Raw genomic sequence first — 13,645 nt, forward strand, 5'->3', positions numbered from 1 at the left:
TTCGTAATGTTTCTGTTGCCTTGAAATTCAGGAGCTGAAAATTTTCAAAGGAAAATGACAATCTTTTAAGAACAAAACAAAGCAAAAAACATATTCCAAGGAGTTGGATCTATTTTTCTGAGCAGTAGAAAGCAGATACTCCAATCATCAACAAGCTAAAACAGAAACACATTTTAATACAATGCAAAGAGTTGCATAAATTATGTTAGTATGCCCTTCTAACTACATATTGACAGTAACCTTTATTTTATTTAGACATTAAGCTCACAGAGAGCAAAGATGGGTCTATAAACTGCACATAGCATAGCCCCACACAAACAGGCGAACGAACACTAAATACAATTCATGAAATCTAGTTAACCTTTACCTTACTTTCCAAGATGTTGAGCTTGAGAAGGACTTTCTTTTTACCTACAGGAGGTGGTAGTGACAGCTAATGTATAATCCCCTTTCATTTATTTAAGAACAAATCTGGTATTTCCTAACAATATCTAATACAGCTGTTTCTAATCCTGCTTCCATAACGGAACCATCTTAAGGGCTTGTTTTTTAAAAATAGATTCCCCAGCTCACCCCAGTACTACTCAATTAATCAGCATATGGAGAGATGGGCCCTGCTAATCTATATTCTTAATAAGTTCCCCATATGAATCTCTTATCATTGCCTGTCACTTGCCTGCAGACCAACATTTAAGAGCCATGATCTAAAGAAAAGCTGAAAGATCTAAGTCCAAAGAAATATCTCCACTGACATATATTACCAGAAACCTTATTAATAGAGGCAGAAACAATACTGGAATATAAGAGAAAAATGCTGCTCCTCATTAGGAAATATGAACTATAATAATGTTAAATATGCTAAGCAACATTTTTAAGTACTTAGAAGTCTGTGTGGCGAGAAAAAAGAGGTAGATAAATTTTTTCAACATGAAAAAAAAGACAGTATCTATATTCAAGGAGCTTTTAATGGACGCGAAACAACAACCAACTGTCATGGATAGGTTCTGTGAATAGACATGCAATGGGAGTACAAAACTGAAAAGCATCAAAATCAAATTGAAAGGAGTTGTGTGTGTTTGGGAGGGAGAGAAAATGTGAAGAAGGTCGCATTTGAAACAGAACTTTTCTACTGATTTTTATTTGGTATTTGTTTTAATTAACTTTCATAAGTAATATGTTCACAAAGTTTTAAAAAAAGAATAAAAGGATACATAGGGACATCACTCTCTCACTGCTGACCTTTAGCCAACTAGTTTGCCCTTCCTCAAAATAACCATACTATTAATTTTTATTGGATCCTTACAGAATGATTTCATGCATATATAAGCAAATACAATTTTAATTTTTTTTTTTACAATAAATACAAATGATACATACTTGGATCCCTGATTTTGACATTTCATAATATATCCTAGTGTTCTTTCTATAACAATATGTAAAGAGATTTCTCATTCTTGTTTTAAGGCAGAATATGCCAGTGAAAGCATATACCATAATTTATTAAACCATTCTCTTATTCCTATTATAAAACAATGCTGCTAGCAGATTTTCTTACTTCCTATGTGAGTGGCAGTATCTGTAAAAAACAAATTCCTAGAAGTAGAATCAGGGAACTAAAGAACAACTGTTACTTTGATTGAATTTGCTCAATTGTCACTTCTACTAGTAAGAGTGCCTTTTCCTACACCCTGCCAACAGGATGTCAAATGTTTTGACCTTTGCCACTGACAGATGTAAAAGTGTAACTCACTGTAGCTTTATTTGCACTTAATTATGAATGAAGTTGATCATTTTTTTTCATATGCTTAAAGGCCTTTAACTGATTCAAAGGATTGAGCAGAATTTGCCTCCAAGTTGAAGAGATGGTGAATAAAAGCATCTAGACAGAAACAAGGGAAGGCATTAAAGACATCATGAAAGAACTTCCATAGATATATATAACTGGCACAATTCATACTTTGGGGCAATGGTGGTAGCTTAGCTTAAAAGGGAAGACAGTGGCCAGATAATGAAGAATCTACACGCTAAGTTGAGGAGTTTAAAATTTATCCTGATCCCCACTAAGAACTAATAAAGGATTTGGGGACCTTGGATAACCTAACTACAAAGATCATTTGCAAGCCGTCCAGAAACCTATTTTGCAATATAACCCAGTACTCATATATACGTCTACAGAAACAATTGCTTTAAGAAACAATTCTCATCTTTATGTAATCCTCTTTAATACTTTCTATTCTCAAAAAAAAAATGCTGTTGGCAACTCTCGAAAGTTTTCGATTACAGAGAAACAGGTGGAAAAGAAAACTAATTAAAAGGCAACAATGCCATAGTATTCTTAGGAAAAAGGCCTAAATTATTGAAGTTGAATCGAGATTGAAAAGAGGAGGCTGGGCAGTGATGGCTCACGTCTGTAATCCCAACACTTTGAGAGGTTGAGGCAGGCAGATCACTTGAGCCCAGGAGTTCAAGACCAGCCTGGGCAACATGGTGGAACCTTGTCTCTACAAAAAATATGAAAACTAAGTGGGCATAGTGGCACACGCTTGTAGTCTCAGCTACGAGAGAGGCTGAGGTGGGAAAACTGCCTGAGCCTGTCACCCAAGAGGAGGAAACCTGGGAAAGGTGACTCATATATTCTTTACTACTTTTACTAATGAGTGGGAATAAGAAAGACTGATATTAGAAGTTCAAGTGAATTAGAATCAATATATTAATAAAAGGTGCCGTAGATTTTGCTAAGAGTTGGTCTTCCTTTCACATAAATATAAGAATAATTTCATATATTGAATAATACACTGAATAATTTTCTTCATATAGCTGCCAACATTTGTACTGCAGAAGTAAAAATATTATTGCGACATGAAGCTTTGTTCCAAGCAAATTTGCTAAACAATATACAGCCTTATAGGATCAAAGTTGCTTATGGCTTAGTATTTTATAGTGTGCTAATAGTACTAAGTTCCAGTGTTCATGTAGTAAAAAAGGAAACTGTATTTAAGATAAATTACATGTAAATAAATATTCTGCAGGAATGAAGCTTTCAAAATTGATGGTATGTTCACAGGACATTGTTCTTAGACTCACGAACCAGTTATCAATCTGGAACCTCAAAATGACTCTCTGTAGTGATTTACTAGGCCAAAAGGTAACAGATAATAGTTGAGTGATGCTTAAATTCAACTTACTGGAAAATCACAACTGATAAAAACAATAGTAATAATCAAAACTAGAGAGTTGAAAGAATTTTAGAACAAAAGCAATCATATTCAAAGTAGTTGTTCTCTTTCTTCCTGAAAACAGGCATTAAAGAACTCTTTTATATTGCTTCAAAATAACATTTGCAGGTATTTTAAGAAAAGGAGCAATGAATAAAGAAGACAAACTAAAGTAGAAAAACAACTCTGTAAAAAACAATACTTACTTTAAAACTTCTGTATAGCCTTTAGCAGCTGCAACGTGGAGTGCTGTACCTCCAGATTTTGCATGCCGGACATCATTTATATGACCACTATTTAGCCACTGCCTGGCATCTCTAAGCATGATCCGTTCTTCTTCCTTTCGAGCTGCTTCTATATCAACCCCTGATAAAATGAAAATAATTGCTTTTATTTTTGCTTAATAAAAACTGTTCCATGTTGGGAAATAAAATTGTCCACAACATGTCAAGTTTAAATAAAATTAAAAGTGAAAGTATATATGTATTTTTAAAATTGGCTGCTTATAACAAGTTGGTTAAACTAAAAAATGTGGGATATTGTAGACATTTTATTAACTTTCTCTACTTATTATTTTTTTGCTCCACAATACTATTTTGATCTATTTTTCCTTTCTGATTATTCTTGTTTTTTAAAATTTGAACATTTCCTAAGATATAAGCATCCTTTGGGCTAAAATTCTTTTTTAACAATTATAATGAATAAGTTTCAAATTTCTATCTACTGTTTTGATCTGTTCTATGAAATCTAGCCTAGCAGGTACAAATGTTTACTGAATGCTTCAACTTGGAGGTCCTGTCTTCATCTAAAATATATTGTACTTTAAAATAGATTATTTCTCTAGCAAACTCCTTTCATTTCCTCTTCCAACACAGTACATTCTTCATACCATTAAAATTATTTTCAAAATTTTAGTAAGTTATATAAATGTTCATTCATTTAAAAGCACTTACTCTAAGCACTACCCTAGGTTGAGGTGATAAAAGTGGAAAGAGGCCAGACAAGGTGGCTCACACCTATAATCCCAGCTACTTGGGAGGCTGAGGTGGAAGGATTGCTTGATCCAGGAGGTCAAGGCGCAGTGAGCCATGATCATGCCACTGCACTCCAGCCTGGGTGAGAGCAACACCCTGTCTCAAAAAACAAACAAAAAAAGGGAAGAATACAAAAATGAATAGGACCCTCTAATTCCTACCTTCAAAGAGCTCAACACCTTGGAAAAAAAATTAAAGATACTCTTGAAATTCTTGAATGATTTCATGTGGTCTTATGGCTTCGACTACTTGCTATTTAATAAACAGCACACACCACAATGCATTTACAATCTGCCTTACTCCACAAGTCTATGAGTCTTTTTATCTTTCATCCCCACTGTCTGGTAGAGTACCTGATACAAAGTAAAGGGAGATCAGAGCCAGGAGCGTTGGCTCACACTTGTAATCCCAGCACTTTGAAAGGGTGAGATGGGCAGATCATTTGAGGTCAGCAGTTCAAGACCAGCCTGGCCAACATGGTGAAATCCCGTCTCTACCAAAAATACAACAACAACAAAAAAAAAGCCCAGGAGATGGAGGATGCAGTGAGCCAAGATCATGCCACTGTACTCCAGCCTGGGCAACAGAGTGAGACTTTGCTTGAAAGAAAAAGAAAATTAAAAAAAAAAAAAAAAAAAAAAAGCAAAGTACAGGGAGATTACTAAACGTTCACTAAATGAACAATGAATGAACAAATATAAAACAAGAACATACACACACATTTCCTCAGCTAAGATTCTCCTATAATCCACATCCATGTACACAACTGTTTGGTCAAGATTTTTCATTCATCCATCCACTCATTTAATACATACTGAGCACCTACTATTTTGCCAGGTACATCATTAGGTGCTACCGGTATAGACATGAACTTATTATATGGCAGAAGGTGATTCATTTGTGAAGAAAAATAAAGCCAGAAAAGGAAACAGAAACGGTAATGAGAACGGGTGTTATTTTATATAGGTTGGTAAAAAATAGCTTCTTTGATGACTTTACAACAAGAAATAAAGTGAGTGACAGCCATATGACTGGGAGAACATTCCAGGCAGAGGGAAGTATCAGTAGACTCTAAAGTGGGAGCCTCCTAGGAATGTTCTGTTTAGAAGGACAGGGTCTCTACAGAGTAGTAAGGACAGTGAGCGTGGTGACATGATCTAACTTAATTTAAAAGGATCACTTAGGATGAAAAGTTGAGTAGATATTGAGATACTCACTTGGAGGCTACTGCAATAATCTAGGCAATTAATGATGTTAACTTGAACAAGGGTGGCAGCAGCAAAGATAGTAAAGTGGTTGAATTCTGGGTTTTTCAAGGCATACTAAGAGAATTTGAATTAGTTTGGATACAGAAGAAAAAGAGAGGTTGAGAATCAATCAGAGGTTTTCAGTCTGAGTAACTGAAAAAATTAAAGCTTCAATTTCAGAAATGTGAAGTTTAAGATGCCTAACAAATATCTCATCAGAGACATCAAGTAATCAGTTGGATATCTAAGCCTGTAGCATAGCGAACTAGGGAAACAATAAAATATTATGCCATGGGCATCTCAAATGCAATGCTAAAATCTTAACCTAATTTTTTTCCAACTGTTCTATTTGCTGCCTGTCTTGTTTTCCTATACTAAGTGCTCTCACTTACCTAGCAACATGAAAGTCATCTGAATTTCTTCCTTTACCTTACTCTCACCCCATCTGTGATTGTTAATTGTGTCAAGAGATGCCTAGATGGCTGGTGAAGCACTGTCTCTGGGTGCATTTGAGGGTGTTTCCAGAGGAGACTGACATGGGAGTCAATGGCCTGGGAGAGGAAGACCCATCCTCAATGTGCACAGAAACAATCCAATCAGCTGGGAGAAATGGGCTGAAAAAGGAGGATTTGCTCTCTCTGCTTGCTCTCTTCTCTCCCTTCAGGAGGGGGATACCTTTTTCTCTCCTGCTTTTGGATATCAGACTACAGGTTCTTCAACTTTTGGACTCTGGGACTTGCACCAGTGGCTCTTTGGGGGGGTTGTCAGGCCTGACAGGGACTGCCGTGTCAGTTTCCCAGCTTCTAGGGCTTTGAACTTGGACTGAAGACACACTACTAGCTTTGAGCCAGCCACATTATCAGCTTCTCTGGTTCTTCATTTTGCAGGTGACCTATTGTGGGACTTTGCAGTGATTCTGTGTCAGTTGCTCCTAATAAATCCCCTTCCATACATCCTACAGGCTTGTCTCTATGGAGGAGCCTGACTAATACACCATCCTATTAGTTACCAGATTTTGAGTTGCCACTTCTAGACTGTCTTCTAAATGGCCCCTATCACTATCCTAGTTCATAGCTTATGTCTCACACTTTGACTACTACTACTGGCCCTTAACTCATTCAGTCTTTAGTCCCTTCTAATTCATCCCCCAATCTACTGCTGAATCGGAAAAATAAAATATGATGTCATTTCTCTATATAAAATTTGTCAGTGGCTGCTTCTGTAAGACAAAGCTCAAGCTCTTTAGTATAGAAGAAAAAGCCTTTTGTGACTTGGTCTCAGTGCATTTTTAACTTCATCTATAGTCTTTCTTACCATCATCTAGTGTTCTAACCATTTAGACCTCCACATAGGTCCCCAAGTACATTATGGTCCGTGTTGTCATGACAGCTACCTCTACCTGAACTGTATCTTTATTCTGCCTGCTTATTAGCACATTACCATTTTTTTTCAAGACAACTAAATTGCTCATTACTCAACTGAAGCTCAGCTTTTAAAAAGCAGACAATAATTCAGAAATATTTTTAAAACTCCAAGATAACACAAGTATAGGAAAAGTCATCTTCAAACTAGAGATAATAATATCTCATTACTGCATTTGAAAGAAACTTGCAGTAAGATTTTCCAAACAGACCTTATGAAAACAATAAATTGTATAAACTATGTATGTAATGAACAGAACCTATTATAATTTTTATAAAAACCAAATGCCACCATTTCTATAGTAAAGCAGTTTTACATATATCAAAAATTTCCTACCAAAAGATAATCAGTCCATTTAAGATATGCCTAACGTTAATAACCTTTCTTTTTTTTTTTTTTTTTTGTATTTTTAGTAGAGACGGGGTTTCACCATATTAGCCAGGATGGTCTCGATCTCCTGACCTCATGATCCGCCCGTCTCGGCCTCCCAAAGTGCTGGGATTACAGGCTTGAGCCACCGCGCCCGGCCGAATAACCTTTCTATTAAGTGATTTATCTCAGATTTCCTTTTTTAATGTGTTATTCTCTTACTGGCTTTTAAAACAGGTAGCATTTTATTATTTTTATCCCTCCTTTCATTATAGTTTTAAACATTCTGATCTTTATTGTCTTTTACTATTCTGTTTCCTTTGAACTTCAAGTTAAAAAAAAAAAACTACTTTTCTATTTATCTAATTTCATGCTATCTTTATCTAATGACAAAACAATTACCTTCTTTAGCTTCCAAATCATGCTCGTAACTGATTCATATATAAAAACAATCCAAGTGTAAAGTGAACGTGAAGGGCAATTCCTTATGCTTAAGAAAATTAAATTAGAAAAGAAAAACCTTTCTTTTATTCTTAAATTTTGCAATACTACCAATTAGAGTATGTAGACCCTGCTTAGCTCATCAAAAACTTGAAGAAGAAACAAAAAACAATCTAATTGTACTATGTATTAGGAGACTTGCTTTCTAATTTCAGTGCTTTGACTAACTAGCTAGTGATCCTGAGAAAGCCATAGCTTCTTTGGATATTAGTAAGATAGGTTAAGAAAACAGATACTGAACCGAGACTGGCTGGATTTGAATCTCTGATCCACCACTTATTAGCTGTACTACCTCAGGCAAGACAATCTATGCTATGCTCTGGTTTCATCTGTAAGATGAGAATGATGACAATATCTATCCCATAGGGTTGTTCTGAAAACTAAATTAATTAATACATGTAAAGTGTTTAGATCAGGAATAAGAACTAAGGTGTTAATTATCATTATCAGTTTGAAAAGTCTATGATTCTGCTTCTCTCTTCTTGATTTCTGTTTTAAAAGAAAAAAAAATCTTATAATGCATTTAACCAGTCCTAACCCACCTACTATATAACTGCAAGGTTTTTAAACAATGAAAACAGTATATAATAAAACTAAGTTGGGTATAACAAAGTGATCAGACTAACATTTGTCACTATGATTTAAGAGCAGTAAATATTAAATTAAAATATAGCCAAATATCTTAGATTAAAATAAATAAAATTAGATTGGAATTTAGTCAGCTAACAGATTCAAAAATTAATGTGTCCCTAGCTAAATAAAGAAAATAATTACAGCTACTATTCAATGATTACTACTTTCAAAGGCAATTTACTTAAGCATAACTAGCTACTGACCAAATGTACTAGAATAAGAAAAGCCAAAAGAATGATTAAAAAACTTAAAAATATTGAATAACAATTTTCATCCCTGGGTAATTTGAGAAATGTTACCACTACTAATGATATGGTTTGGCTGTGTTCCCACCCAAATCTCATCTTGAATTGTAGTTCCCATAAGCCCTACGTGTGGTGGGAAGGACCCAGTGGGAGGTAACTAAATAATGGGGATGGTTACCCCCATGCTAGTGGTCTTGTGATAGTGAGTGAGTTCTCACGAGATCTCATGGTTTAAGGGGCTTTTTCCTCTGTTTGGCACTTCTCTCTCCAGCCGCCATGTGAAGAAGGACATGTTTGCTTCTCCTTCCACTATGATTGTGCTTCCCCTTTCACTATGATTGTGAGTTTCCTAAGGACTCCCAGCCATGTGGAACTGTGAGTCAGATGTCTTTCCTTTATAAATTACCCACTCTCAGGTACTTTTTCATAGCAGCATGAGAATGGACTAATACAGTAATTTGGTACTGGGTAGTGGGGCACTGTTGTAAAGATACCCAAAAAAATGTGGAAGCAATTTTGAAACTGGGTAAACAGGCAGAGGCTGGAACAGTTTAGAGGGCTCAGAGGAAGACAGGAAGATGTAGGAAAGTCTGAAACTGCCTAGAGACTTATTGAATGGCTTTGATGAAAACGCTGATAGTGATATGGACAATGAAGTCCAGGCTGAAGTGGTCTCAGATGGAGATGAGAAACTTGTTGGGAACTGAGGCAAAGGTCACTCTTGTTATGCTTTGGCATAAAGACTAGTGGCATTCTGCTTCTGCCCTAGAGATCTGTGGAACTCTGAACTTGAGGGAGGTAATTTACGGTATCTGATGAAAGAAATTTCTAAGCAGCAAAGTGTTCAAAAGGAAGCAGAGCACAAAAGTATGAAAAACTTTGCAGCCTGATAACGTGACAGAAAAGAAAACCCAATTTTCTGGGAAGAAATTCAAGTTGGCTGCAGAAATTTGCATAAGTAACAAGGAACCAAATGTTAATTGCCAAGACAAAGGGGAAAAGGTCCCCAGGGCATGTCAGAGACTTTCTCAGCAGTCCTTCCCATCACAGGCCTGGAGGCCTGGGAGGGAAAAATGGTTTCCTGGGCTGGGTCCAAGGCCCTCTTGCTACGTGCAGCCTTGGGACTTGGTGCCCTGTGTCCCAGCTACTCCAGCTCTGGCTAAAAGGGGCCAATGTACAGTTCAGGCCATTGCTTCAGAGGATGCAAGCCCCAAGCCTTTGTGGCTTCCATGTGGTATTGGGACTGTGGGTGTGCAGAAGTCAAGAATTGAGGTTTGGGAACCTCTGCCTAGATTTCAGAAGAGGTATGGAAAGGCCTGGATGTCCAGGCAGAAGTCTGATGAAAAGGTGGAGCCCTCATGGAGAACTTCTGCTAAGGCAGTGTGGAAGGGAAACGTGAGGTCAGAGCCCCCACACAGAGTCCCCATGGGGGTACTGCCTAGTGCAGCTGTGAGAAGAGGGCCACCATCCTCCAGACCCCAGAATGATAGATTCACTGACAGCTTGCACTGTGTGCCTAGAAAAGCCACAGACACTCCACACTGGCCCATGAAAGGGGCCAGGAGTGGGGCTGTACCCTGCAAAGCTATAGGGGCAGAGCTGTCCAAGACTGTGGGAGCCCACCACTTGTATCAGCATGACCTGGATGTGAGACATGAAGTCAAAGGAGATTATTTTGGAACTTTAATGTTTAATAACAGCCCTATTGGATTTCGGATTTGCATGGGGCCTATAGCCCCTTTGTTTTGGCCAATTTATCCCATTTGGAACAGGTATATTTACCCAATGCCTGTACCTGCCACTGTATCTAGGAAGTAACTAACTTGCTTTTGATTTTACAGACTCACAGGCAGAAGGGACTTGCCTTGTCCTGGATGAGACTTTGGACTTGGACTTTTGGGTTAATGTTGGAATGAGTTAAGACTATGGGGGACTGTTGGGAAGGCATGATTGTGTTTTGAAATGTGAGGACGTGAGATTTGGAAGGGGCCAGGAGTGGAATGATATGATTTGGCTGTGTTCCCAACTAAATCTCATCTTGAATTGTAGTTCCCACAATCCCTACAAGTCGTGGGACGGACTCCATGTGAGGTAACTGAATCATGGGGGCAGTTACCCCCAGTGCTGCTGTTCTTGTGATAGTGAGTGAGTTCCCACAAGATCTGATAGTTTTATAAGGGATTTTGCTTGGCACTTCTCTCTCCTGCCATCATGTGAAGAAGGATGTGTTTGCTTTCCCATCTGTCAAGACTGCATGATTGTAAGTTTCCTGATGTGTTTGCTTTCTCTTCTGTCATGACTGCATGATTGTAAGTTTCCTGAGGCCTCCCCAGCCCTGTGGAACTATAAGTCAATTAAATCTCTTTCCTTTACAAATTATCCAGTCTTGGGTATTTCTTCATAGCATCATGAAAATGGACTAATACAACTAGAGATATAGTTAGGGTGCTTTTTTATAATTATTAAAATCTGTTAAGAGATGCCCCTATACTTCTGTTTCTTTGGAATTAAGATATGCTATATAAATTTATGCATTCCCATTACATGTATCAAATGAACATCATGAAGCATTTTCTAGGAGATATTTTAAATAAAATGCAGTATGGTACAGTGGTACAGAATGTGGGCTCAAGATATCTGTCATACTGTTTAGGACAAACACTTCCTACCTGTATGATCTTGGGTAAATCACTAAGCCTCAATTTTCTCATCTGGAAATGGGGTAACAGTAGTATAAACCTCACAGAATTGCTATGAGTATGAAATGAAGAAATGCATGTGAAGCTCTTTGCTCAATGCCTGGCATATAATAAGCATTTAGTAACAGTTAGCTACTCTCATTACTACTATTATTAGTGTTAGCACTTAGTTTTTCATCTCCAGGGTCATCTCATCTACTAGTTCTCAAAACTCCCCCTTCTTACGGTTCTCCTAGATTTACTTTTCACATCTTCACATATCCTAAGTTCTAACAATGCACCAACCACTGTCATCTAGATGTCCTTTGGTACTACAAACCCAATATATCCTCAGTCTGTTTCTGTCTCATCTCACACTTTCCCATGTGAACTCATCTAATCATCACTTCTTCAACTGGAAACTTCAGTGAGTTCGTCTTAATTCTTTCTTCATATCTGCATTCAATTCTTCACCAAACTGTTCTAATTTTACTTCAACATTTCTTCAAGACAGCCTTGTTCTTCATTTAAAATGTAACAGGTTTTGGCTCCTTTCATCTTTCACCTGGACTAATTTGAGAATCTTCTTCAAGGAATGCATGTCACCATATATCCTACATTCTACTTCATCCTCCAAGTTGCCATCAGTTTTATACTAAAAACCAAATCCAATCAGATTAATTTATTGCTTGGAGATCTTTGTTGCATGTATGTAATGCCTACAAAATAGATATCCTTCACTATCTGGCTCTGACCTATCTTTTCAGGCCTCATCTCCTACAAATCTCACCCTGACTTTGCATCTCAATTCCAGTCCCAATGAATGTGTCTTCCAGTCCACATATGCTATGGATGTCTCCAATTCCTGTTTTTTTTGTTTCTTGTTTTTCAAAAAAAACATTGTCCAGGCTGGAGTGCAGTGATGTGATCGTAGCTCACAGTAACCTTGTACTACTGGCCTCAAGCAAGCCTCTCACCTCAGCCCCCAAAAGCAATGGAATTATAGGCATGAGTCACTATGCTTGGCCTTCCAATTCCTTTTCTTTGCACATTTTGATACCCCATCTTTTGTGTCCACCAGTTCCCTTATTGCCAAGCAAACTCCCTCTAAATATCGTAACTCTGAAACCTTTCCTCACTACAGCTTTTTCTATTCTCTCACAACATTATGTTCCTATATATTTTAATACATAGCACACTGTATTGTGAAGCTCTCTTCGTCTGACACTTCTGTTAGACTGTGAAACCCTTAAGAAGGATTGTCTTGTTTTTTTTTTATTGTTAACACCCAGCACATAGAACATTTGCTGGCACATTAATCAATACCAAATGAATCACTTAAACTAAAATCAGCCCTGCTTACAGTCATGCTAACAATTTCCCTTATATAGAAGGAAACCAAATGCAAGAAATTTTCAGTACAACTCCATGCCTTTTCCAGTTCATAACAATTGCTAATATCAGATACAAAATGGGAGCCCTTAACGTTGACTTTAAATAATTACCATTGTTTGACAGGAAACTGTTATCTGAGCTATCTAAGCACTCATCACAGCAAAATGGGCAGTAAATTCTTCTTGCTAGGTTGTGATGCTTTATACCTATTCTTTAGTTTATTCTACTCTAGAATATCCCATGACTCTAAAACACTTGTCTATCTAGAACATGGCTATTGAAAGCTCTAGTGTGTGCTTATTCAGGCTCCAGTTTATAACCACTTTTCTATTGCATTTCTTGTTTTTCTTAGGCTCTAGTTATCTTCAATCACTTTTTATAACACCTCAATTCTATTTTAGGTATTTATTTTCTCAGTTTTCGTGCTTAAGATATTTTTTTTTGGCCGGGCGCGGTGGCTCAAACCTGTAATCCCAGCACTTTGGGAGGCCGAGACGGGCGGATCACGAGGTCAGGAGATCGAGACCATCCTGGCTAACACGGTGAAACCCCGTCTCTACTAAAAAATTACAAAAAAACTAGCTGGGTGAGATGGCAGGCGCCTGTAGTCCCAGCTACTTGGGAGGCTGAGGCAGGAGAATGGCGTGAACCGGGGAGGCGGAGCTTGCAGTGAACTGAGATCCGGCCACTGCACTCCAGCCTGGGCGACAGAGCGAGACTCCATCTCAAAAAAAAATTTAAAAAAAAGATATATTTTTTTAAAACAAACCCACAGTTGGCTAGATGCAGTTGCTCATGCCTGTAATATCAGAACTTTGGGAGGCCAAGGAAGGTGGATTGCTTGAGTTCAGGAGTTCAAGACCAGTCTGACCAACACAGTGAAACCCTGTCTCTATTAAAAATACA

At 37.6% G+C, this 13,645-nt stretch overlaps 1 protein-coding gene across 9 annotated transcripts in view; it reads right to left on the reverse strand.

Annotated features, from left to right (window-relative positions):
- The window catches only part of PPP1R12A (protein phosphatase 1 regulatory subunit 12A), a 161,947-nt gene that overhangs the window by 55,806 nt on the left and 92,496 nt on the right, over window positions 1-13,645 (reverse strand). For all 9 annotated transcript variants that reach the window (XR_002515723.2, XM_003906819.5, XM_009181263.4 and 6 more), the window contains exon 4: window positions 3,422-3,581. Coding sequence is in view for 8 of the 9 variants with exons in the window: in XM_003906819.5 (XP_003906868.1) it covers window positions 3,422-3,581 (160 nt within the window). In the remaining variant the exon portion in view is untranslated. The remainder of the gene's footprint in view (window positions 1-3,421; window positions 3,582-13,645) is intronic.

This window comes from Papio anubis, chromosome 9 (genome assembly GCF_008728515.1).
Source record: "Papio anubis isolate 15944 chromosome 9, Panubis1.0, whole genome shotgun sequence".
In the NCBI taxonomy this organism is placed as follows: domain Eukaryota; kingdom Metazoa; phylum Chordata; class Mammalia; order Primates; family Cercopithecidae; genus Papio; species Papio anubis.